This window comes from Cucurbita maxima, unplaced genomic scaffold, assembly GCF_002738345.1.
Source record: "Cucurbita maxima cultivar Rimu unplaced genomic scaffold, Cmax_1.0 Cma_Scf00013, whole genome shotgun sequence".
Classification (NCBI taxonomy): Eukaryota; Viridiplantae; Streptophyta; class Magnoliopsida; order Cucurbitales; family Cucurbitaceae; genus Cucurbita; species Cucurbita maxima.
The window spans coordinates 2,418,907-2,445,006 of record NW_019272029.1 but is presented as its reverse complement, the minus strand read 5'-3'; the positions used below and the strand labels follow the sequence as shown (position 1 = coordinate 2,445,006).

At 35.9% G+C, this 26,100-nt stretch overlaps 6 protein-coding genes across 10 annotated transcripts; 1 reads left to right on the top strand and 5 right to left on the bottom strand.

The window, feature by feature from the left end:
• Positions 1-861: 861 nt before the first annotated feature.
• Positions 862-14,424, bottom strand: LOC111488423 (zinc finger A20 and AN1 domain-containing stress-associated protein 5). Its single transcript, XM_023136159.1, has 4 exons — positions 14,409-14,424; positions 6,812-6,826; positions 2,008-2,012; positions 862-1,857 (listed from the first exon to the last, which is right to left on the bottom strand). The coding sequence occupies exon 4, from the start codon at positions 1,719-1,721 to the stop codon at positions 1,221-1,223; it is 501 nt and encodes a 166-aa protein (XP_022991927.1). The 5' UTR covers positions 1,722-1,857; positions 2,008-2,012; positions 6,812-6,826; positions 14,409-14,424; the 3' UTR covers positions 862-1,220.
• LOC111488426 (zinc finger A20 and AN1 domain-containing stress-associated protein 8-like) lies at positions 3,527-6,173 on the bottom strand. Of its 2 annotated transcripts, none has more exons than XM_023136164.1 (3): positions 6,074-6,173; positions 5,837-5,951; positions 3,527-4,395 (listed from the first exon to the last, which is right to left on the bottom strand). In XM_023136164.1, exon 3 carries the CDS (start codon positions 4,367-4,369, stop codon positions 3,848-3,850), a length of 522 nt encoding a protein of 173 aa, XP_022991932.1. In that variant the 5' UTR covers positions 4,370-4,395; positions 5,837-5,951; positions 6,074-6,173; the 3' UTR covers positions 3,527-3,847. The 2 variants fall into 2 exon arrangements, with proteins under 2 accessions (XP_022991932.1, XP_022991931.1); XM_023136163.1 differs by having other exon boundaries at positions 3,527-4,381; positions 6,074-6,171.
• LOC111488415 lies at positions 10,500-11,684 on the bottom strand. The gene has a single exon (XM_023136152.1). The coding sequence runs from the start codon at positions 11,471-11,473 to the stop codon at positions 10,613-10,615; it is 861 nt and encodes a 286-aa protein (XP_022991920.1). The 5' UTR covers positions 11,474-11,684; the 3' UTR covers positions 10,500-10,612.
• Positions 12,157-18,382, bottom strand: LOC111488400 (E3 ubiquitin-protein ligase makorin-like). 4 transcript variants are annotated; one of them, XM_023136132.1, is made up of 7 exons: positions 18,127-18,382; positions 17,561-17,648; positions 16,672-17,456; positions 16,316-16,385; positions 13,084-13,172; positions 12,954-13,006; positions 12,157-12,524 (listed from the first exon to the last, which is right to left on the bottom strand). In XM_023136132.1, exons 1-6 carry the CDS (start codon positions 18,135-18,137, stop codon positions 12,970-12,972), a joined length of 1,080 nt encoding a protein of 359 aa, XP_022991900.1. In that variant the 5' UTR covers positions 18,138-18,382; the 3' UTR covers positions 12,157-12,524; positions 12,954-12,969. The 4 variants fall into 4 exon arrangements, with proteins under 4 accessions (XP_022991900.1, XP_022991901.1, XP_022991899.1 ...); XM_023136133.1 differs by having other exon boundaries at positions 12,157-12,518; XM_023136131.1 differs by lacking the exons at positions 12,157-12,524; positions 12,954-13,006 and adding an exon at positions 13,990-14,251 and having other exon boundaries at positions 13,086-13,172.
• A 338-nt stretch (positions 18,383-18,720) lies between these two features.
• LOC111488417 (thylakoid lumenal 19 kDa protein, chloroplastic-like) lies at positions 18,721-19,876 on the top strand. Its single transcript, XM_023136154.1, has 2 exons — positions 18,721-19,161; positions 19,254-19,876. The coding sequence occupies exons 1-2, from the start codon at positions 18,741-18,743 to the stop codon at positions 19,628-19,630; spliced, it is 798 nt and encodes a 265-aa protein (XP_022991922.1). The 5' UTR covers positions 18,721-18,740; the 3' UTR covers positions 19,631-19,876.
• A 552-nt stretch (positions 19,877-20,428) lies between these two features.
• Positions 20,429-22,802, bottom strand: LOC111488414 (zinc finger protein WIP2-like). The gene is made up of 2 exons (XM_023136151.1): positions 22,208-22,802; positions 20,429-21,091 (listed from the first exon to the last, which is right to left on the bottom strand). The coding sequence occupies exons 1-2, from the start codon at positions 22,637-22,639 to the stop codon at positions 20,636-20,638; spliced, it is 888 nt and encodes a 295-aa protein (XP_022991919.1). The 5' UTR covers positions 22,640-22,802; the 3' UTR covers positions 20,429-20,635.
• Between the last annotated feature and the right edge of the window lie 3,298 nt (positions 22,803-26,100).

Here is a 26,100-nt window from a genome sequence, read left to right as displayed (position 1 = left end):
GGTAGAGATTAAAAAAAAAAAAATTATTTAATGAAAATAAAAAATATAAAATCTGATCATGATTGATAATAAAAAATAATATCTAACCCTAAAAATAATGGAAATTATTGGACTGTCCAGCTTTAATTAATTTAATTATATGGTTTTTTTTGTGTATATTATTTATTTTTGGAGTAAGTAGATCACCGGAATCATTACTTTACTGACGCCTCATACTTTGCCGCTACATTATTTTTCCGGTACCAGTGCAATAATTATTTGAGTTTTTTTTTTTTTTTTTTTTTTTAATGAAAATAAAAATAATCTGTTTTTTAACTCCTCATGTAAATTATTTGACTTTGTAATGTATTTAAATATATAGTAAATAAATATAAAATTTTTAAATAATTTAAAAAAATAAAAATTTTAAAATAATAATAACCCTACTTAAGAAAGTAAAGGGTTGGGTTGAAAAGATGACGTGGCAGTTGGTCATTGGTTTCTCTAAGTGGGGTCGAACCTCCTAGTACAGCTTGGCAAGTGGGGCCATACTAATATTTATTTATTTTTAATATCATTTTCATGTTCCACTTTTTTATTCCGAAACTTAATTCGTTATTAAATTTTAATTTATGAATTATAATTATCATTAATGTTAATTATTGGTGTGACTTGTGAACCCGAAACTGATAATAATGTCAAACAGTGTACAATTTTTAAAATTTAAATTTTAAATAAAATAACAAAAAATAAAACAAAATTTGGAAATTAAACAAAAAAAACAATTGATTTCCTTTAATTTCTTATTTGTTTTAATTTTATATTTAATGGGTTAATTATATTTTGAATTTTTTTAAAAAATTAATCGACAAATGATCTTGAGAGAAAAGGGAAGAAATTAACAAAAAGAAAGAAAAAAAACACCATCATCATCTTGACAGGCCACGATAATCCTCTCTTTTCGTTTTCGAACAAGCCAAAAAAAAAAAAAAAAAAGGAAAAAATAAAATAAAATAGGAACATAATTATCTGAGAAAACACAACGATCATCATCTTCATCTTCATCAAGGACTTTTTTTCTAGTTGCCTCATGTTTCTCTCTCCTAAAGATCGAGAGGATATTTCGAGGAATTAATCCTCAACACTCCAAAGGAAAATTTCAACAATCAGCCCAGAGTTTTCACAAATTTCATCATCTTCAGATTCTTTTTCATTTTTTTGGTAATCGATCAATCTACGGATTAAACTCTAACGATCTTCGCCGCTTTCACCAACGGATTCTCTCTCGTTATCGCCTCGCGACCAGCGGCCTTGTAATCGAAGCTACAGTCGTGACGATCTGAATACCGGTGCTCCGCACAAAACAAATCGCCGCATCGGCACCTAAATCCAGTCAATCCAACGCGTTTTCTACATCCGGAACATCGATTCACCTCTCGCTTCACCGATTCATCAGGCTTCGGACGATCCGCCGCCGTTGTAATCCTCCTAGACTCTGAAACGAACCGAAATTTCTCTGGCGAACGAGACGTAGTAGATCTCGGACTTTTCTCACCGGAAAACTTCATCGCCATAGACGCAGTCGCCGCCGCCGCCGCTGCTGCCGCCGTGGTAGCATTAAAGCACTTCTGACACATATTATTCGTCGCCGGATTCCCCGTGAGGCCACAGTTGTTAACGCAAAGCGTGATCGTCTCTGGAACTTTGAACTCCGTCTCCTCCTTCTCGGTCCTCTGTGCCATATCTTCCGATCGGATCCTCAAAAAAAAGATATCCCCAGAGAGATTCAGCGAGAGAGAGAGAGAGAGAGAGGGAGAGAGAAAGATGATAAGAACGAGAAGATATGGTTCGAGGGTGGGTTCTTTCTTTTGAGAGGATGAGAGAGAAACAGGGAAATGGGGAATATGAAGGGATTGAAAGGTCGGTAATGGCGATGGAATATGGGCCTCATGGAGACGCGTATCGAACATTTTTTACCTACTTTACCAAAATACCCTTCATTTATTTCTTTATTTACTCTTTTACCCTCCCCACTTTCCTTTCATCTTAATCGGCTGTGACGTGTCCTCCGTCATTCTGGTAAGTGGCCAAATTACGTTTGTCAGTTTCTTAAATTAATTAATTTTTTGATAAATTAATTATTCTATTGAGTCATAAATTTATTTATGAATATATATATATATATATATAAAAAAAAAAAAAAAAAAAAAAGTCAAGAGGTTGAAAAGGTAAAAAGTGGGTGTGGGGGACAAATTTGAAATTTTTGTTTTTGCCTTTTTCTTTTTTGGTGAGAAATTATAGTGAATTAATCATTTTTAATATTTTTAATTACTTAAGAAATACATAAAGAAAAATAAAAAAGAAAATAAAAGTAGCATGGAATTAGTCCACTCAGCCCATTATGTACTTTATTGAACAAATGGAAGTGATTGATTTTTTTTTTTTTCTTTTTTATTACAATAATAGAATAAAGGTAAATAAAGAATTAAATTAATGTATATCTCGTAATTACGATTAACACCCTCCCCTAATCTCAAGTGGAGGATCATAAATAAAGGAAAAAGATAATGATTTTAGATATTATGCAATAAAATAAAGAAGAGACGGTACAATTGGAAAATGTGAGAGGGAGGGGGGCATAATGGGACTTTCACATTGAAACGGTGCGCTTTGGGGGAAGAGAAACGGAACAGAGAACTTGAACAAACGCAGCATTGTTTTACTTTTTCTTTTTTTTCTTTTTTAATATTAAGCCGCCAAATCTGACCGCCACTGCCCAGAACACATTCTTCCCCCCCCCATCCCTTTCGCTTTACAAACTGACCCAATTGCCCGCTTAATACTTAATTCCGTCCCCAGCTTGTCGTTACCCAGTCTCCGACATAGCATTACGACATGTCGTTTCTGCTCTAAATATCAAGTACTGTTTATCCCTTCCCTACTCATTTATTTTATTGATTTAATTATTTATTATTAACTTGTCTATAAACCGAACCCAGAATCCCATTTGACCCTCAGGACTGGATGCAAGGATTGCTTTTAATCGGTTTCACCCAACTAATTAGCAGACTCAACATTAGATTGAAATCATGAACCCTGGCTGGCGAACTAAATTTCTAACTCCCAAGTATGGTTTAATTTATGATTTAATCCATCGAAAGTATAAACATTTATAATTTTCCTACTAAGTCCAATAAACAATTCATATCCTTTCAGTATTGTCCTCCAGGAACGAGGGTTCATGCTCCCGCCACACGCTCGGTGTTTGCAGGCAGAACCATTTTTACCTAAAGCAAACCCTCCCCTTGGAGGAGCACGGGAGACTAGCTTAAACTAAATCCCCACCGGAGACTAACTTAAACTAAATCCTCCAACCTTAAAGCAATATGAGAGCCCGACATGGAGTCACAACTCTTCCTGTAGAAACCTCCACAAACCCTTTCTTTTAGTCGGGGAAAGATGAAGTGCCAGGGCAGGGGGTCCTTGAAGAACAAGTCCAACTAAAGGCAGCAGATCATCACATTTGAGCATAATTTAGCTCTCAATCCAGCAAAAGGCAAAATCAACCAGCAGAAACTTTAAGCATAGCACAATCCATCCATACAGACTGACTGGTAACAAACAAAGGCTACAATCACACACACTCGCAAGCCATTTCTTCGTCGGATTATCCAACAGATTATGCTTTTCCAAGTAACAAAAACATGTCTCTCACAAACCTTACCTTACCACGCAAACCCCTCTTCTTTCACCAAAAACACAACAACCAACAAAACATCATACAATCATTTCATTCAACACACAAAAACAAATACGTGGGTGGGTGCTGCACCTTATAACACAGCTTTAGGGTCTGCACTCCTCTTCTTCATATCTTGTCCAGCTTTTCCGCCTTTACCACTGGGTTGGCTTTTGCGATTGCCTCCCTACCAATGGCCTGGTAGTCAAAAGGGCAGTCGTGTTTGTCAGAGTAGCGATGGACTGCACAGAAGAGGCTTCCACATCGGCAGTTGAACCCTGTTAGACCGACGCGTTTCCTGCAGCTGCTGCACCTGTTTGGGCTTTCTTTCACCTTCTCTGCGGTGCTGCTGCTTGCACTTGAGGAAGTACAACATGATTGAGTCGGAATGATGAACGACTCAGCTGGTTTGATTTCTAGCTTGGTTGGAGAAGTGACAATTGTCTTCTTGCCATGGTCATTTGGTCCACAATTCACGATGTTACCGAACGAGGATGCTGCAAGCTTGGCCTGTTCTTGTTTCATGATGAAGTCTTTGTGGCATTTTGAACACAGGTTCATAGTTGCAGCACTTCCAAAAAACCCACAGTTGTTTGCACAAAGTTTGGGGGCTTCTGGAGGAGCTTGGCATCCTGCCTCTTTATGTTCCATTTTTCACCTTTCCTGTAAATAATAATCTACCAATTTATAAATACAAAAACCCAAGTTGAAATTTTCAAGGAAATCAAGGCTATCAATTAGTTTATAGATACAGTAAACAGGATGAAGTTTTCAAGTAAATCAGTTTATGGAGATAAATTTATGTGAGATCCCACATCGGTTGGGGAGGAGAACGAAGCATATTCTTTATAAGGGTGTGGAAACCTTCCCCTAGAAGAGCATTTTAAAAACCTTGAAGGGCAGTCCGAAAGGAAAAGCCTAAAGTAGACAGTATCTAATAGTGGTGGGCTTGGGCTGTAACAAATGACATCAGAACCAGACATTAGGCGATGTGCCAGTGAGGAGGATGAGCCCCGAAGAGGGGGTGAACACAAAGCGATGTGCCAGCAAGGATGTTGGGTTTTAAAGGGGGGTGGATTGGGAGTCCCACATCAATCAAAGAAAGGAACGAGTGCTAGCGAGGACACCGGACCCTGAAGGGGGGTGGATTGTGAGATCCCACGTCAATTGGGGAGGAGAATGAAGCTTGTGGAAACCTTCCCCTAGTAGATGCGTTTTTAAAACCTTGAGAGGAAGACCGTAAGAGAAGGTCCAAAGAGGATAATATATGTTAGTAGTGGGCTTGGGCTATTACAATTTATTACTTTGGTATTAATTCCGGTGCTTGTGCATGGGAAACATTCATTTCCAATCATATTTTGGTCGGTCAGCAGAAGGATCTTCTTATTAGGGTGGTTGTGCATGGGAAGCATTATTTTCCAGTCAAAATAGGTCATTGGAATGAGCATACATGAGAAACGATTTTAATGAAATCTATCCATTTGTTCATGAGAAACTTTCTAATAATGTTGCAACAGGTTGCCTTTTGATTGGTTTTGGAATGTCTTTTTGTCGGTCAGTGGTCAGTTCATGGTTTCCTTTGAAAGGTTTGAAGTGGCTATCAATTTTCAGTGCTCAGTGGAGGCCTTGTTCATAGTTTCATCCTTCATTCGCGAGCTCTAAGTCACAAACCATTCTACAAAATTAGAACTCTAGCTAGTCTCATCATATTGCCACTCAAATTCTTCTTCAAAGAATGGTAATATGCAAATACCTCAATTATGTTCTAAAACAAAACTCCAAGCAAAGAGAGACGATTTGGAACAGAATATAAAACATTACAAGTAATAGGAGGCCATTCAACAACACACACATAAAAGAAGAAAAGACATGCAAATACCTACTGCTAGTAATGTCCAAAAACCTAAGAAAACGCAAGCATATACCAAAAACGCATCATAAGATTACTTCCATCCACAAGTTTGATTAATAATTTCTGTCAAGTATTGCAATAATTTCAGCAAAACAGAAGAAAGCATAATCGCTTCCTCAGAAACAACCAATTTGCATAGAAACCAACAGATATCGAAAAAATCAATATCGAGAAATGGAAGAAACCCTCAAATTCTTAATACTGACCTGATGGTTGTTAGGTGTAGGAGGGAAAGCTGTATTCAACCGCTGCGTATCCGTGACAATAGAAAACACCATAAAATTCCCAGCTAGATGACGATTCTCCGCTCCCCTCCTTTCACTGAAAATCAAAAGGAACAAAAATCATATAGAAATCAAAGAAACAAAATAGCCGTATGCGGCGAAGAACGAATTTCGTTGAAGAGAAGAAAAGAAAAAGAGGAGGAAATTGGGAAAACTAACCCTACAGCAATCAGAAAGGCGATGGGGTTAGGAAGGTGGAGAGAAAAGCCAAGTTTTCACAATGGAATTCCCTATTTAAAGGGCCATCGGGGCTGTCCGAAGTGGACCAAAAATAAAATTAAAAAAAAAAAAAACAAACAAAAACGTTACTAATTCTTGATGGCTGGTTTTGGTGTATACGTGGAACGTTGTGATTGGAGAAAAGGGGTAAAAGTCAGAGAAGGGGAGTTGGACTAATGACAATGTAGATAGTGGCGAGCTTACGAGGAACTGGCTGTAAGGGTTGGGTTGGGTTGCGTTGGATTTTGAGTTTGGGTTGCGTTCATTTTTTTTTAACCCAATCTGATTTGGGTCGGGTTCGGGTACCAAAAGAAAATGATTGGGTCAACTCGGCCCAACCCAAAAAATAAAAAAAATGAAATTAAAGTCCAAAGGCCCAAAATCAAAGCCCAATATACAGAGACTCTGTAATCCTTCCTTTGTCATTCATTTTATTTTGAGAGGAATTCATTTCAACTCCTATACTCTGCACTTCATTTCTCCTCTTCAGTCTGCAATTCATTTCAACTCCTCTTCTCTGCAAGGCTGGAGCCATTAGCTGATGGTTAAGGTTAAATACAGTGGACTCCTCCTTATCAATTATCAATAAGCTTGGAATTGATTCTTCCCAGGTCCATCAAGGCTGATGTCACTGATAGCTCTGGATTCATTTTGATTGGCTACCAGAAGGATAAGAACTCTCCTCGGCTTGATCTCCCTCCCTTCCCGGACTATTCCTCCCCACTAAAAAGAGTGATGCCCTTAGTTGCCAAAGATCAGGAAGCTCTTTGTGATGAAGAAGCCACAAAGAAGCCTACCCAAAGGTTCAGGCCGGATTGTACGAAGTCAACTCCTCTCCTCTGCAATTCATTTCAACTCTCCAATTCAATAGCATTCTCTAGCGTTATTTGTCTTGTTTCTTTCTCGCGCGCCGTCTTTCTCTCTTTAGTCTCCTGGAACGCTATAACGGGTAAGTTTTTTCGTTTTTTCTCTTTTTGTTATATCCCCTTGCCATATTGAGTTAAATGTTTGAATCATAATAGTTCTATTTTACTTTTTATAGATGGAAAACAATAGTGCAACAATATGTACAAGTAGCTCTAGTAATTATAATGCATCGAAACCATCATTGGCTACCCAATCTGAATTTAAGAAGAAGAAACCCAGTAAATCAACCGTGTGAGATCACTTTACAAGATTAGAGAACAATAATAAGAGGTGCAAGTTCAACTATTGTTCTAAGGAGTATGCTTGTGATACTAATTCTTGTGAAACTAGCACGTTATGGAAGCACTTAAAAAATTAGTGTAGGAAGTACACATATAAGGTGGAGGACAAAGGACAAACCACTCTAAGTTTTCAACGTTCAATGGATGGAAAGGGTGGTATTAATATTGTTACTTCATTATTTAGTCAAACAAGAAATTTTTGTAGTCAGTCATTCTAAGAGGGTTTGTCTTACCACTGACACATGAAATTCGTTGCAAAATATTAATTACATGGTAATCGCCGCTCATTTTATTGACTATTGGCAAGATTATTGAGAGTTTTATTAGAATGGAGAATCGATGAAGTTTTCTCTATCACAGTTGATAATGCAAGTTACAATGATATATTATGAGAAGGCTTAGAAGTTGGAATTCACTTGTCTTAGATGGAGAAATTGTGCTCACATAATTAATTTGATTGTGAATGAAGGACTTAAAGAAATGCATGACTCCATTTCTAGTGTTCGCAATGACGTGAGGTATGTTAGATCATCTCCCAAGAGATTGACAAAATTTAAAGATCGTGTTGAACAAGAAAAAATTAAATATAAACCACTTGTTTGTTTGGATGTGGCGACTCGATAGAATTCCACTTATTTGATGCTCTTTATCATGCCTTGAAATTTGAAAAAGTTTTCAAAGTATTAGAGAAGGAAGAATTAGATTATGTTTATTTCAAAGAGTGGATCATGGAAACAAAAGAATACGGCCACCAACCATCGATGATTAGAAAAACGTTTCAGTGTTTGTAAAGTTTTTGAAGGTTTTATATGATGTCACTGCGAAGATAAGTGGTTCTTTATATGTGACTTCTAATTCTTATTTTCATGAACTTTGGGGTATTCAAGAACTTCTAATTCAGTGGAGTACAAATGTGAACTCTATTTTAAGTAACCTGAGTTCAAATATGAAAGTTAAGTATGACGGATATTGGGGCTCAGTGGAAATAATTAATAAGTTGATATTCATAGCAGTGGTACTCGATCATCGTTACAAATTGGATTCATATCATTTTGCTTTTCGAATATTTACGAAGATGTTATGGCTAAAGTGATGGTGGATGACATAAAGAATTATTTAATTCGTTTGTATGATTACTACAAGTTTTATGATAATGCTCAAGATCATCGTCAACCTGAATCAAGACTCACTTCTAAATCCATGAGTATGGAGATGGATACAATTGATGAAGAGAATTTGAGTAGTTCAATATTAGTATTATCAAGATACAAACGAAGAAGAGAAGAGCAACATTCACTCGAGTTAAAGAATTATGTGGATCGATATTTATCTGACTCTAGTGAAGAACTTGATGATAATTTTGATGTTTTGGCATGGTGGAAAACAAATGAGTTCAAGTATAGAGTTTTGGTCGTTCCAGTGTCGACGGTATCTTCTGAATCAACATTTAGTACGGGAGGGAGGATTCTTTATTCTTTTAGGAGCTCTTTGACACCTAAAACAGTGGAAGCTCTGATATGTATACAAAATTGGATCGGTAGAAAATCAGTATCGTTAGATATTCCTCAACAACTTGAAGATTTGGAGATTTGTTCTAAGATTGAAACAGGTAACTCCAAATCTATTTATTGTCTATTTGTTAAGATGTATTATGTATTGTTATATCACAATTTATATTTTATTTTTCAGATGATTTAAGACCTTTCAAGTTCCACCAATGTTCCACCAACGTCATGCAATAATTATTTTTCAATGTAAGTAAAATATTTGAAGTTACACTATGATTTATCCAAACAATCTTAAAACCGTACTAACTTTCAAGATGCTATTTTTTCTTTTGTAGGAATTAAAAATGCAAGAGAGAGTTGGATGAATGTTGTAACTTTTGAATTACTCCATTGAATATTCTTCACATATTTATAGGTGAAGTTTTAGGCTCGGTAACTTTAGAATTGATTCATTGCATATTCTTTATATATTTATAGGTGATAATATGGATGCAATACAGAGTTTGTATTTTTTATCTACGATTAGAGGGAGTAATTATTTTATCATTTTATGTCATACAAATTAAATTTTTTAAAATATTTTTGGACCAACCCGAACCCAACCCACAACTAACCTGACCTTTTGGGTTGGGTCAAAAAAATCCTCCAACCTAACCCGGACCATGTACACCCCTTAGTGTTCCTATGAATCCCGGTTTTGGATGTGTACAAAGTGGGGCTTCATGCGTGTTCCGATTCTACCCTTTGGTAATGTGATTTCTCCTTCTTTGATGTACACGTGGAAACTGATGATTTCTGTATTTATTTATTCTTTTAATACCTAAATTTGATTTTTTTTTTTTCTTCATTCAAAATCCAACATTTTGTTAATGGAAGCTTCCTCATAAACATAGTAATTAAAGTCGTACATGAGACTCAAATTAAGCAGTACAGACATTCACGTTTATCAATATCATACTATGGTAGACGATCCTGTGGAGAGTTGATTTAATAAATTGTATTAGAATTTGAAGGATAGAACCGACTTTTATTTCTTCCATGCTTCCTCGTGAAACCCTTTCCCCTAGCCCTTAAAGAGTCTAAGAGTGTCCTTGATTGTGAAGAATACGTTCACCGATTTTTGCACGTCGTTGGACTCCCACTACAGTTGACCTATATTGCTCTCCTCTCCTCACACAATTAACTTCTTCCCGTAGTTCTCGTTCAAGAAGACATTTGGAACATCTAATTAGAACAGAGGCTAATCTCGATTTGCTACAATAGAGAGCAGGAGACGAACAAATGGAATCTGATTAGAACAGAGGCTAATCTCGATTTGCTACAATAGAGAGCAGGAGACGAACAAATGGAATCTGGACCCGACTATCCAGGTCGAGTAAATAAGGATTTCCTCCCTACTTTCTCCCAAGGCATTATACCAACGAGTGAGAGCGGCAACTATTGAGGATCGGACAAGCAGAGAAAGTGACAAAGAAGAAAGAAAGATCAAAATAGACATTAAAAATATCCAAATGAACCAAAAACCTGAAGTCCAAGAACAAACCAAATTTTGTTATTCCATAATTTGATGTTCTTGGAGAAATCAATCGAAATTAATAAGTGTAAGAAAGAACCCAAACAACTAAGTCGAGTTCTGAGCTGACCCACAGATTAACATTCATAGTTCTGAAACGAATTCATTGATGAACACTTTTATGAGAAGGTTTCTGGAAGCCCAATTTTGTATGGCTTGAAGTTTGTGCAAAATGGGGAAGAAAATGGATTCATCTCGAAAGCAGAGCAAACAGAACTCCAACAGACAATCCAGTTACACATAAGAATGAAACAATTCGCACTCTAACGAACAGAGCATTCAAATTTTTAGCAATCTGAAGTGTCAGAGTCAGAATCTGCAACCTACCTTGTTCTTCCATTTTCTTGAAGAACATCATCGGCTTCAGAGATTGGCGCAGAATGAAAGCCAGAGAGAAAGGAAACCCGAAGGACACGAAGCTCTGGATGGAAACTTCTGTAATTGGTGAAGCGCGAGTTGCGTACGAAATCCAAGCCCCAATTCCCAACTGAACTAGACCGAGAATCGCCATAGCTTTGCTTAAGCTGTACACGTTCTTCATCATCGCTTCAACCACCTCTCTGGTTTCGCCGGCCAACGCCGAGAGGTCTCTCTCGACGGTCGGCCCTTCGATGTCTTGATGCTTGAAATCAGCGGGTTTCTCCAAGTTCTCGTTCTCAGGAGTTGAAGAAAATCCATATTTCTGATCCAAATCTAAGATGAAGAAGCTAGGGTTTCTCAATCTCGGAATCAAACCAGGACTGGATGTGATTGGTAGTCCCCGAATCCGATGATCGGAATTAGGGTTACTGCTAATGGAATTGAGATTGAAATTCGCGGATCTCCTGTAAGATCTGAGAGCCTCAAGATCTGCAAAAGGTGTGTGGGAATTGATGAGGTCAACTATAGGAATTGCAAAAGTTCGTCGGGGCGATTGCGGAAACGAGGGATCGGAATGTGTAGAAGGGATTCGGGCGAAGTGTTCGTGAGGGTTTTGGGAGATTAGAGAAGTGGAAGAAGGAAATGGTCTGAGATATTTGGAGCTTAACCTACGCGTAACAATGGCGGCCATATTTTGGGCTCCTGATTATCAATTTCGAACTCTTCGGCGAAAGAGATGGAGAGGTAGTTACTTTCCGACAGAAAAAGAATCGAGGTTTTTAAGAAACCCTAACGAAGAAAATGGCGGCGCGGTGGCATAGTTGCAGAAAGAGCAGAGGGAGGGAAGATATAAATGGAAGGGGAAGAAAGAAAGGGTGCAAACTAGGGCTTTATATATATATGCATCCCTTTAAAAGATTGTATTTTCATCTTACAGAAAATGTCATTTTATTCAGTTATAAGTACAAAATAATAATAATAATATTAACATCCCGAAACCCTAAACCCTATGAATCCAAACACCATGTATTTCTCTAACTCAAACTAACTCGACCTCTAACCAAACCAATCTATGAAATAAGAAAAGTAAAACTTTTAATCACTTGAAGTTAAAGAGAGAACGAACTTGGTTCATGTTCATCCACCGAAGATTACTTCATCAAATTGATAAAGTAATACATTAATACACAAGTAAGATCGACAGTGACACGAAGTTACCACTCAAATGAACTCATAAACTACAACATAAAAAACACTCTAAGTGATGACAAAGGATGTGGAAGATTGGAGGGGGTGAATAAAATGTTTCTTCTTCTATTGTTTCAATAGAGATTTTAAAGGAACTGAAGGGAATCACAAAGGGTATGTATGCTCGCCTTGATGTTTCCTTTTCTCTTGTTTCTCTATCAAACCACACACGACATTGACATTGACATTCCCATTTATCTTCCTCTTAAAATAGAAATCAATACATTCGGTCATTTTCCAATGTTTAGTACAACAACAAATACAACAACGTAGAACCCTTACAATTTATTCACCTGTGATCCATGTGATGTGATAACATTTACTTCACCATCATCCGAAGAATAAGAGCTTGGACTTGCTGCCTTCATTCCTCAGTATGACTAGTCTTCCAGCTTCATTTTGATTCATAGAAGATGAAGTTCGAAGAACCGTGCTCGGTAACCCACCTTTCATTTCTCAATATCAGACTCCAGCAAGCAATTCAACATCTGAAACTGGTTTTCAAACTCTTCAATTACATTGCAAGTGTAAATGAAGACTAATAATACACAAAGGTTGGCATTTCATGGGCTATATTGTTAATTTCAGGCAATAGGGCATCTGAAACTGATTTTCAAACTCTTAGATGACATTGCAAGTGTAATTGAAGAATAATACAATACATAAAATTTGGCATTGAAATATATAGTGATACCAGATTGTGCCAACATTAATCGACTCCGTTTCTAATAAAATATGCTGGGTTTCAATTGATAAAGATATACTGAATTACGAAGTCCAAACAAAACCTTAGGATAGTAGGAAACAACTAGCAATATAAAATTAATAATGATCATATTAAAATGTGAAATATTACGTAGTGGACATCATATTGGCATGATGGTGAACTCTAGGGGTGAGGAGTATTTAGTGTGTTCTCATACCTGATGGAATGATTCTTCACCTGATATGCAAGTCACTGAGAAATTCCGACAACCTGAAAATAGCTTCAAATTTATAAAAGGTAACGTTGAACAAAAATAGACAACAAGAAGCAAATCCACAAAACAAAACCTAATATTTTTGGCGATAACAGTGAGACCATCTTGATTCCCAATATGACGCAGAGTTATCTCTTCCAATCGGCCATCCCAATGAGCGTGCTGCAATGAGAATCACATCAAATTTTGAATCTCATTTTGAAGTTAATATAGCTGAGTACAATGCAGATGTATGTAACAACGGAAGTAAAAATGCTAAAAAATTCGAGAAACAAGCAATCATCATGTGAGAAAGTCCACAAACTACTTCATGGATAATATAACATATTAATCGAACATTCAATTAAATTACAGGCATACTTGGATAACAAACAACCAAACTGGTAAGAATCAGTCTGTACAGGACTTTACTAAATGCACAAATCAAACATTAGGAGACAATTGCAAAAAGAAAGGCTTCATTTGCTAAATAACATATGAATCGAACATTCACTTCAAATTACAGGCATACTTGGACAACAAACAACCAAACTGGTATCAGTCTGCACAGAACTGGTATCAAATATTAGGAGTGCATACTTGGCTTGGGTAAGCAGGAGGGTGAAAAGAGAACTCTGAGAAAAATCTATAAATGAAGAAGATAGCCTGATAGCCAGCAACAGATATTCCTAATTCCCAGTAGTAAAATACAACACTTAAGAAGTCATAATATAATCTACACATTCTTATATAAACTGACCATCATCATCTTGGTAACTCGAGACTAATTTGCCCCTGGACAAATGACTAATGCCTTCTGCAAAATATCATTCCCCAATAACATGGCATTTACGACAATTAAGACAGTCCACAAGTTGTTTTCCTGCACATGGGGCACTGCTAGGTGGCCAAAAAGGCTAGAATAGCAAATCTTCAATGTTTTTGGACAAGACAAGAAAGAAACTTGTCGAAGACTCAATGTACATCAGGTTACAACTACCTAAGAAAAATGCATCTCAAAAACTAATATTCTCCTCATCACTTGACGAGTTAGCTTCACGACCCAACTGCATTAGAACAAATGCCATCTCCAAGGGAGTTAAATCTTCAGCACTAAAATCCAAATCCTCTAAGTCTTCGAACATATCAAAAATGGCATCCATATCCACAATATTAGATCTGTTTGGAGTTCTCTGTGATCGTGGTCGGCGTGGAGGTGGCCTGTGATATTTCCATGAGTATGAACCAGGCTTGACCAAATGCTGGAACACAACAAACAGTGTATCAATCAAAAGACTGGAAAGCCAATCTGCTCTAATGAAATTAAATGACAAACAGAATGCACATAGATCTGCAGATAACATCCATTTATGAACCACATCTTTCAATATCTACCATAAAAGCTCATTGAAAATGAACAGCACTGCTTATGTGATACCTATGACACATCACCAAAAATACACGGGTCGTTCAGTTTGCAGCTCAGCTCATATAGGTATGGAGACGAAGATGAATGTGACAGAGCAGTTGCATATGTATTTTCTAAAATAGGCAAGTGCAGATGATTGGCAAGCATACAAAGATCAACAAAATGCTGTTTAGAAGACGTCCTGCCTGACTTGCTAGTGCTAACCTACAATTCTCTCCCCATGATCACACATTCAAATCCTACACCTGTAAGTATATTACTTTTATTAATTTGAAACAAGGAATCCATCGATCAATTGTAAAAGGTCTAGTAATACGATCTCGGCATCCAAACTATATAATTTCATGTTCATCGTACTAGTAATAATTTGACTAAAACCGATTAGGCATTACTAACAGAGTTGGCAAAGCCAAACAGTCAGGGTAGTCAGCACATCACTTTTAACCAGAATTGAGCCCGGGGAATTTTTCTATGAGGGGCAACAAAAGTATTGCAGAAGATTTTTTAACATATATTTTCAAAAGATTTATGTGACTTCATGCAAAATCCTGAAAACAAAAACACATTTTAAAAACTACTTTTTGAGGTTTTCAAATCTTAGCTTACTTTTAAAAAACACTCAAACATTCATATTTGCTAAAGATTCATGTGACATCAAGCCAAATTCTAACAACAAAAACTACTTTTTAAGGTTTTCAAAACTTAGCTTGGTTTTAAAAAAAACTTGCATAACAAGGAACTCATTGTTTGTAAAATTTTCTAAAAAAGAAAAACAAAAAACCAAAAGGCGAGCCTTAGTTTATTCGTTTTTCAAAGAACACTTTAAGATGATTCGTCAAAATTTAAAAACAAAAATAAAAATTTAGAGATTAATTTTTTTTTTTTTTTTTCCTTTCAAAAATTTGGATAAGATTTTTAAAACATTCTTCAAAGTTAATTGAAAATTGAAGAAATTGTTACCCAAAGATTTGATTTTTTTAAAGTTCTTTTTTGGCTTTTCACATTTTAAAAGAACATGGAATTCATAGCCACCCACCCCTCAAACATAATAAACATATTTTAAAATTCTACTTTTTTGAAAATAATTTGTTTAGGATTTTTAAAAATAGATTAAAGAACAAAGAAACCTGTTAATACCCAAGCATAAATTTTTAAAAATAGAAAACTAAAAGTTCATGGATATAGATTATCCATAGTATACATCAAAAATAATTTTTGTTTATAAAATTTGGTTAGATTAGGCAAACTGGTGGGAGCAAGGAAAGGAACTCCATTCCTTATCCTGGTCCTCAAACTATTCTAATTGAAGCAGGGATTCCAAAGAGAAGATCCCTATGAGAAATGGAGGCATCCTTGAGGTTTTTTTAAAAAAGTAAAATAAAAAGTAAATTGGACAACAAAGAGTCACCCTTGGTATAGTGTGCCAAAAGAACAAAATGTAACACTAAGAGGCACAGGTGAGTATGATTCAGCATATCTAACCCGCCATGATTGGATGGCCATGGAAAATGGGGTGGGTTCTGAAACCATCAGAGGATAATAATGACAAGAGTCTTCTGTTGCCCTATATTTCCATATCCAGATCTCAAAAAGAATTCCTTCCATAAACTCATGGCCAGGAAGCCAAACATGTAACTATATAATACATTTCCTGGGGCATTAATAAATTAGCAAAACCAAACAAGTTGAGATTCCATTCAGAGAATATCAATGATCGATAAAAGAAAAAAAAAATCAATTTGGACATGCATAAAGAAAATAAAAGGATGAAGAATAAAGTTCAGGAAAATTGCAAGTTCCTGACAACATAAAAGGCCACAACAACAACATCCAGCATGCTTAGAAGAGAACTATTAGGAAAAAGAAACCGAGTAAATGCTTTCAGAGATAAACTTACCTTGTAAAAACAACTGGATCCAAATGGGCAGTTCCCGTTTCCAAAGTTAAAGTGCTTGCAATCTATTGATCTGTGCAAGAAAATAATATAAACTCACAAATCCAGAGCAGTGAAATTATCTTAACAGCTCATATAATTACTTTAGCAGTTATGCAGCTTCCATTTTCTGAATAATTTTGGATGATCGTTCCTATGGGCTATGGAGCTTTTCAGAATACATTTAATGCATAATAACTTACATGGACAACAAAAAAAAAAAAAAAAAAAGGGATGTAGAAAACATGAACAGAATGTAAAAAAAATTGAACAGTCTCCAGAATGCAATCACATTATAGGAATGAAGAACATAAATTTACCGCAGCCTTGACTTGTAGCTATCAACAATCTCTTGCTTTTCTTCTTTGGAAGAATACCAAATGACACTTGGAATTACAAAGTATGATAACTTCCGACAAATTGGGCAGGCTCTTAGAGCACTATTAACATTCATTCCTGAGGTAGATGAAGTATTGCGCCAGTTTCTAATACAAGAAATGCAGAATGGATGATCACATTCTGAGAGAAGCCCAAATTTCCTCTCAGCTATTTCAGTTTTAGAAAGAACACGCTCCAGGCAGACACTACATTCTATGTCTTGGCTATGTTTCAAAGACTCGAGATGTTTTTGCTTTTTTTCACACGCTTTAATGTGCTCCTCCCTTTCATAAGTCCTAAAAGGATGTAAACAATGTTTTCCACAAGTAGGACACAAGTCCCCATGAATATGATGACAATTTTGACCACGTGGACAATCACTTCCAGCAGCAGCAAAAGAACAAATAGGTATATCAGCTGGACCAACAATCCTTGTCACCCCAGTCCTCCAATCATCAAGACCATCTGAATGCTCAGACTGTCCACTCCACGCAATTTCAACGTGCGAAGGAGGACAGGATATCTTTGAACCAGCAAGCTCGCTGGTAGATCCAGCTAAGGGAGAAAGTGGCCTTGATAATAGGGGATGAGCTATAGAAACAGATTCAGACACATGAGGTTGCTCAGAATTTGAAGAAGCTGATGACTCTGCTTGAGAAACTTTAACATGGTCATATCTGCATCGACTGCCAAAAGCACACCTTCCCTTTTGATAGTAAGTACAGACCTGTTATGAATGATAAATCAGAAAGAGAGTGATCGGAGAGCCAAACTGACTGTTGGTTTATATCATAACATATGGCAACACAGGGGAGTGGAAGTAATATTTACATTGCTTGGTGGAGCCGACCAGTCATGCGAAAACTCACAATATTCCCCTTTCAAGCATGCTCCATGCGAAAAATACTTGCATAGGACCCTAAATAAACCACCGAGGTAAATTACCACGCGTATGAACAAGTTCAATTCCAAGGACATCGAATAACAAAACTTCATTGACATAAAATCCAGCGTCTATAACAACAACTCAACAAAAAAACTTTCATGAAACTCAAATTCCAAATATTTATAATCACAGACGGAAGTAGTTAATATTTGATAAACCAGCCACTAGAAATAGCATATACCTAATAATTAAACCAGATACCGAAGAAGCGTGATCAAGATGACTCGGTCTCTCGATTATGTTTCACTTTTCTGCTAAACAGGATGCATTGAACTCATAATTCATTAAGATGTTATTCAAGAAAAAGAATATCAAGATGCGATGATCATCAATACTCATCAAATATGCGAGAAAACGAACAAACAATCAACTACATGACAATATCAACAATAACACATAAAGAAGTATAATCATAACAAAATAACAAAAGCTATAGAAACGAAGAACTCACCGTTTAGACATGGCGATCGAAACTAAAAGCGATGAGAGGAGATAATCCAATTCAAACGGACAAAAAATCGAGCAAGAAAACCTCTTCGATTGCTTGGTTGATTAAACGGCTAAGAGATGATTTGAATAAGATAAAAGCAATGGAGGGAAATGAAAAGAGGAAAAAATAACAAAATCAACGCAGTTCATGATTCAATCGAAGAAACAAAGAAGCTCTCACGCGCGCCTGTACGGCCGTACCTAGGGCTTTTTGACGGTCAATATCCAATATAAGCATTGGCCATACATTTTCGGTATAACTCCAGAAATGCCCCTGCACGGAAATGAGATATCGCTTGTGAAAATGGGGGCATTGTTGTAATAAAAACCAAGTTTGGGGCTACAACTACAAGGAATTAATGTAAAATTTATTTTTTTAAATAGCTTTAAATTATTTAATTGGTTCTCTCTTTGGGCATAGCTGTTTGTTTAGGTAAGAATAGTGACCGTTAGATTTTTGTTAGAAGCATATGGGATAATAAATATAAAAAAGTTAAAATAATAAATAAAAACATTTAATATATAAATTCCATAAATTAAAAAATGATTTAGAAAAATAAGGAAAATGGAAAAATAATGGATAAGGAGAAAATCCTACGCAGACGAGATAAACCAGAAATCCAAAATCCACGAAAATCGCTCACTATGGCCACAGCAATCTCGCCATTGGCGTTCTTCTCCGCCGCCGCTGCATCCACCGGAACAACCGCCCCAAAACTGCCGCAAAAGCCCCAAATTATCCCCATCCTTCAATCCAAACCCTCACTCTCCTCATTGACCGCCGCGTGTAGCGCCATCGCCATAGCCGCGATCGTGAGCACTAGTCCACCGTCACTGGCCGACGCCGGCCCCGCATTCAACGTCTACTACGGTACCGCTGCCAGCGCCGCCAACTACGGCGGCCTTGGCGGCAACGCCGACAAGAAAGACTCGGCGGAATACGTCTACGACGTGCCGGACGGCTGGAAGGAGCGACTAGTATCAAAAGTCGAAAAAGGTATTTCAAAATCGCCATGGAAATTCCTAAATTAAAGAGCTCGAATAGTTCAATTCATTTCGAAAATCAATTTTAGCTTCTTAATTCCGCAGGTACGAACGGAACCGATAGCGAATTTTACAATCCGAAGAAACGATCGGAGAAAGAATACCTAACTTTCCTGGCAGGAATCCGGCAATTAGGGCCAAAAGATGTGATTCTAAATAACCTAGCGCTATCGGACGTGAATTTGCAGGATCAGATCGCGAGCGCGGAGAGCTTCTCGGCGGAGGAGAAGAAGGATGAGAATGGACAGATTTATTACGAGTATGAGATCGATAGCGCCGGAACTCACAGTTTGATATCGGTGACCTGTGCGAAGAACAAGCTGTATGCGCATTTTGTTAATGCACCGACGCCGGAGTGGAATCGGGATCAGGATATGCTTCGGCATGTTCATGAATCCTTTAAGACGATCGGATCATATTAAGCTTTGGTCGCAACGCCGGAGATTTGATCGGAGAGAGGTTTGTGTTGTCGCTATGTACGAATTGGTTGTTACACGCTTATTCTTAAATGATGGAAATCTGTAGCTGTGTACGAATTAGCTCGATCATAAACAAAAAGTAATGAACACTGAACACTGCAAGTCATTTTGAAAAAATAAAAAATAAAGTCACTCAAGATTATACTCAAACTAAACAATATCATTCTTGGTGATAAAAATGGACATGTTCATCATCCAGCTCCACCGATCACACTCGAGTCATCACTCAAACTTGTCGTCGACCCCCTAGTGCAACAGCGATGGTAAAAACAGCTCTCTCTTGAGTTAAATAAACAAATTTTATATACTATTTGAATTTCGGTATTGACACAAAAATGTATATAAGCGTGAAATTTAACAAATATTCAATTAATCTGTTTTAAATATCTAAAATATTAATTTATTTTAGTGGATTTAAATTTAATCATCCAATTTTATTTATATAGATCTTAAATACTAAACCTAGTCATTATTTTTAAAATTTTGTTAAATAATAATTTTCACGTGAGAAAAAATAATATATTTTTAAAAATGAAATATTTTAACGAGAGGCTCTCGGCTATATAAAGCCCATGAACATTTCTCGCGGCCCATTTTGGAGAGCGGAACACATTTACGATAATAGCCCTCTTATTTTGAGAATATTACAATAGTACCCTATCTGAAATAATGCCCTTTTTATATTTATTTATTTCTTTTCCCCAAGTGATGATAAAAAATAAAAATTAAAAATTAAAAATTAAAAAAAAAAAGATATTGTCTTATTAAAAAAATCAAAAGGAATGCTAAAACACAATGTCCATCCAAGAACTTTACAACTAAATCAGTATTTGCAGCTTCGTATACACAGAACATAACGATGACGAACATCGATCCTTCAACGCCTTATTTAACACACACACGACACAGAAACGACAACAAAATAGAAAATAATAAAAAAGGATGTCATTAATGGAGATGGAAGAGGAGTTGAGGTTCATGTTGTTCGTGTTCAAGTTCAGAACCGGGTTCATTGTCGTCGTCAAAGTAGTCAAGGCCGAGTGCACCATGCCCACGACCGAAGGCCTTAATGTGGTCCTTGAGAGAGCGCTTATGTTTGAAGTCCGAGCCACAAAAGCAATACCAAATCTTGCCACAATTCTTCTCGTGGGTTCGCCAATCGCCTTTGACCGCGAAGGCTTTGGTGCATTTTCTACAAGTGAAGGGCTTGATTCCATGCTTTCGCTTGTAATGCGTTTGGAGGGTGCGGAAGTCCTTGAGCGGGCGCGACCGAGGGTTGTCGATGTTGTGTTTGCACCCTGGCGCGCAGCAATAGCATGGCAGCTTAAGCATTGCCGTTGGCTGTGTTCCTTTTAGTGACTCTGGTCCTTTTCTGTATTGCGAACCATGCCCCCACATGTGCATCTACACATTCAAATATTATCAATATCAATCGAGAACACCACACTGAATAATATTACACGAAAAATTATAGCACGATACTGTCAACCCAAAAGCTTAAACCGATGGAAATTTAATTATATCACAAACCCACTAAATGAATTATTTTTCGATTAAAGTTTTAGCATGAGAGGGTTAGGATTGTTGAGAGAGGAGTTTCAAGCTTTTTGGGCAGTGTTTATGCTCAAAGTAGATAATATCATATCACTGTGAATGTTTGTGGTACCTAACAAGGTATCATAATCACACATTTAACTTAGTCATGTTTATAGAATCCTCAAGTGTCGAACAATGAAATTGTGAGTCTCGAAAGTGTAGTCAAAATGGCTGAAGTATCGAACAATGGGTGTACTTTATTCAAGGGCTCTAGAGAAAGAAAGAGTCGAGTCTCGATTAAGGGGAAGATCATGGGTTTATAAGTAAAAAAAATATTGGAGAAACCAAAGTAAAATAATAAGAACTAATACTCAAAATGGACAATATCATATGATTGTGAAGTGTCGTAATTTCTAACGGTTCGCTTAACTAAATTCAATAAAAGTTAGATTAAAAATATTTGATATTGCTTAGAACAATTACACGAATGGTATGTAATTAAATGTAAGTTTTAGGTTAAAAGAGTTAAGTAAATTTGAAAGGTTAATCAAATCTATTACCATTGGTTAATTATTGTAATTTAATTCTGGTTAAAAATAGAAGAAGGAAAACATGTTTTTGTTCTTAATTATTATTTTCTGAAGAAAACACCTTCAAATGTTGTTAATTTTTCTGCAAAAAATGGAAATTAAAAATAATAATTAAAAAAAAAAGATATAATATAACTGAAACATGTTCTTAAAAAATTATAAATAANTATTATGAAAAAAAAAAAAAAAAAAAAAAAAAAAAAAAAAAAAAAAAAAAAAAGAAGAAGTCATGGTTTGAATGCAAGAACTCGATCTTCCTTCCAATATAAGTACCAAAGGACAGGAAGAACATTTCTCGACCCGTTAAATCAAAACCCCAAAACAAAATTACAATACAAAAAGGAATCAAAATAGATCAAAAGGGGAAAAAAAGGGTTTTTGAAAAGAAATTTACCTGAAGATTATTGTATCTATTGAATGCTTTAGAACAAAGAGGGCAAGAGAACTGAGTAGGACCGATGAGGATCTGAGATGGGGTCGGAATCCAGAACTGACCTTTGCCGGAGATCGGCAAAGGGTGGTCGGAAATATCGCCGTCAAGGGTTTTCCCAGTGGGGTCCGGCGAGATGGAACGAGAGTAGTCGAGATTGGAGCTAGGGCAAGAGAGGCTGAAGTCAAGAGCGAGTGGCGGAGAGTCGTGTTCGTAGCTGGTGGAGGAGGAGGGATGATCGGTGGTTTCCGGCGAGAAGGTGTTAAGGAGAGGGAGGGCTTGCGGTGGCGGAGGAGGAGGAGGACGGCGGCAGCATTGGGAGAAAGGGGAATTTGAAGGCGGAGAGGATGGGAGAGGGATGAAGATGAAGGAATTGGAGTGATTAGGGTCTGTCATGTTTGGATGAAAAGGGATTTGCAAAACGGAAAAAAAGGGTTTGAAGGGTTTCTTTTTTTCTTTTTTTTTTTTTTTTTTTTTGGTAGCTTTTTGTGTGTTAGGCTTTTGTGTACTTTGGGCAGTACAGTGTAATATATCAATAAGAAGTGAGAGAAAGAGGAGAGAGAAAGAGATATGGATTAGGTTTGTTCGTCGTTTAATCCTCGAGTCGTGTCTAATATCCGTTCTTACATTTAACGACGATCATGAACAAAAAAATTAAGAAATTTCGTATGTTTAGGGTTTGACCTATACATATGATCTTCATGGTCACGGTCATACTATCATGATATTGTCATGTTCATGACCAACTTCAAGAGAAACTCAAGTCTCATATTCATTTTTTGTTATTTGTTCAGTCACACATATTGTTCATGTGTACATTTTGTTACAATACAATAACATCGCATTTCATTATTATTTCGGTTCCCAACAACTCGATTCATGCATGTACGATGTTGTCTCGACACATCGACAATCTAGACTTGCTCGAACATATCCATTGCAAACTAACCCTATATATCGATCATCTCGTTCAAGACATCTTGAACATCCATGTATTCAGATTCTCTCAAGCATCGAACTCGCTCATGTCTATACTAAACCATCTACGACATAATTCTTTTTTATCAAATATATATATATATATTGCAATTTGGTTGCAGTAGTTTAATAAATTAATTATAAACATTATTTCCTTATTTTAAAAATCTATTTTTTTTATAACAAAATTGATTTTATTTTTGTAATTTGGTTTAATGACAGATTTAGAATAAATGAAACTAAACAAAGAAAAAATGTTTTTTTTTTTTAATAAAGATTTAAGGAAAGAAAGTGGAAAATTTTACCCCCTGCAAACTGGAAAGAAAAAAAAATAATAAATAAATAAGGGAAAACGACAGCGTCAGAGAGTACATGCTGGTTGTCCCCTGGGAGATTAGGAAAGAGATAGAAATATATAAATAAATAATTTTGAAAATAAAATAAAATAAAGATTTAATGAGCTCCTAGTTTTAGCTTGAAGCATGCAAAGAAAATATAAAAGTTTTGAATTGTCAATCAATCAAATTTCTCTCATTTTTTTTTTTTCACTTCTTATGTGGATCCACTTTTTTTCTTTTGTGTTAACGAAGTGACATTGACTATTTTTATGTTATGTCTTGTCTATATAACATTTCTATCCGACTTGTCTCGTTCCACGGTTTTCCATTACACGATTCAAATTATTATGATGTAACGATCTAAGTTTATTCAGATATTGTCCTCTTTGAGGTTTCTCTTCTAAGTTTCACACCCTTATAAGAAATACTATGTTTATCTCTTTCAATCCGACGTGGGATCTCACATATAGTCTCGGTTATGTTTTTTTTTTTTCTTCCGAGTCAACCCAACTGAAATTATAAGAATACACACCTAATGTTGTTGATGGGTTAGATGAAATTGGATTGTGAACTCTATTTTAAGTTCTCGAGTCACCAAGTCAAATTGCATACAAACCCTAATCCCAGGTTTTTATCTTACTATACTTAAAGTTGTCGTTAGACTACTTTAACATTCACGGTTGTTTTTGTATTGTCATTGATTGATTGAGGGACAGAGATAAAGATTAGTTCACACTTCAACATCACTACTTTAATCCACTTATAAGCAAGTACGACAATCTTGAAAGAAAGTTCTAAAAGGTTTGACTTTTCTAGAATTCTATCGAGAGGCTGTTTATATATAAATGCGAGTGAAATTTGATATTAATATTTTAAAATTGAAGCATTTAAAATTCAAAATTTATTAGTTAACGATAAACCTTAATTAATTTAATTTGTAAAAAAAAAAAATACAATTAGATATGAGATAAGTCGTGTCAGTTCAATTATTTCGCTTTGGGAATCTCTGGTAAGGTATATATTTAAAGTTTTAATAAATAAATAAATAAATAAATAAAAATCAGCTTATACTGTAGAGAGATAGAGAGATGACCTAAAGATAAATAAATAAATAAATAAATAACAATTTAAAAACCAAATCTAATATATGAATAAAATCTGATAACCACCTCCCTCCAGTCTCCCATATTAATTTCACATTTAATTTTATTCTAAATGACTCCTTGTTATGATTTTTTTTTTTTTGTTATTTTATTTTAATTTTTAATAATTTTCCGAACAAATTTTAATATAACTCGACTAATTAAATATTTATAGTAAATATTAATTTTTCTCGAACATAAACATATACTCGGGTTGGAGGGTTCGAGTCGAGAAAAGTTATTATGTCGGGTGAAGTAATGGGAAGTGAAAAGGAAGGGTAGGTTGGTTGGAGCAATGCCAAAAATGAATTCTCCTAATGACAGCTATTATGAGAGTGAGGGCGAGGAACAAAATAATTAGCCTAATTATTACGATATAATTTAGTCCCTAATTTAATTCAATACGACAAAACCCAAATAATAATAATAAATCCAATCATATGGTTTGTTTTAAACTAAACTAACTCAAATCCTAAAATATTTTTTAATTTCAACCCACTTTCACGTTTCTCTTTAAAATGTGTCTGCTAGTGAGAGGTTTTCACACCTTATAAAACATGTTTTGTTCTTTTCTTCATTTGACGTGGGATCTCTCAATCTATTGGGATCCAACATCTTCGTTGGCACTCGTTCTCTTCACCATTTTTAAGGCTTTGTATCTTCGTTGGTTGTGACGTACTACATTGATTGGGATGGAGAACAAATCACCATTTATAAAGATGTGGAAACTTTTCCCTAGCAGACGCGTTTTAAAGTCTTGAGAGGAAGCTGAAAGGTAAAGTTCAAAGAGGATAATATCTGCTAGTGGTGGATCTACGTCGTTACAAATGGTATTAGAGCTAGACATCGGACGATGTGTTAGCCTTTTCGTTGTTCCCGGAAGAGAGGTAGATACGAGGCGGTGTGCCAGTAAGGACGTTAGCCCCAAAGAGGGGTGAATTTGAGGGTTGTCCCTCATCGTTTGGAGAAAGGAAAGAGTGTCAGCGATGACGCCAGACTCCAAAGGGAGTGGGTTGTGATGTCCCACATTGGTTGGGGAGGAGAACAAGCCACCATTTATAAGAGTGTGAAAATCTTTTCCTAACAGATGCGTTTTAGGATCTGGGTCATTACACTGCCAATGTGGGATCTCACAATAGATAATATTGACTCGTGAGTTTAGACTATTAACATTTATATATTAAAAAAAAATTAAAAATTTTGACAAAATATTAAATGTATTAAAAACACATATTTTAAAAATAAATAATAATAATAATAAAAGACAGAGAAATAAAAGTTCATAAATATGGAGGGAAATAATTAAATCCATTGAAGACTACACGAATGTGCATGGTTGGAAAAACGAGCTTTTTTTTTTTTTTTTTTTTTTTTTTTTTTTTTTTTTTTAATTTTTTTT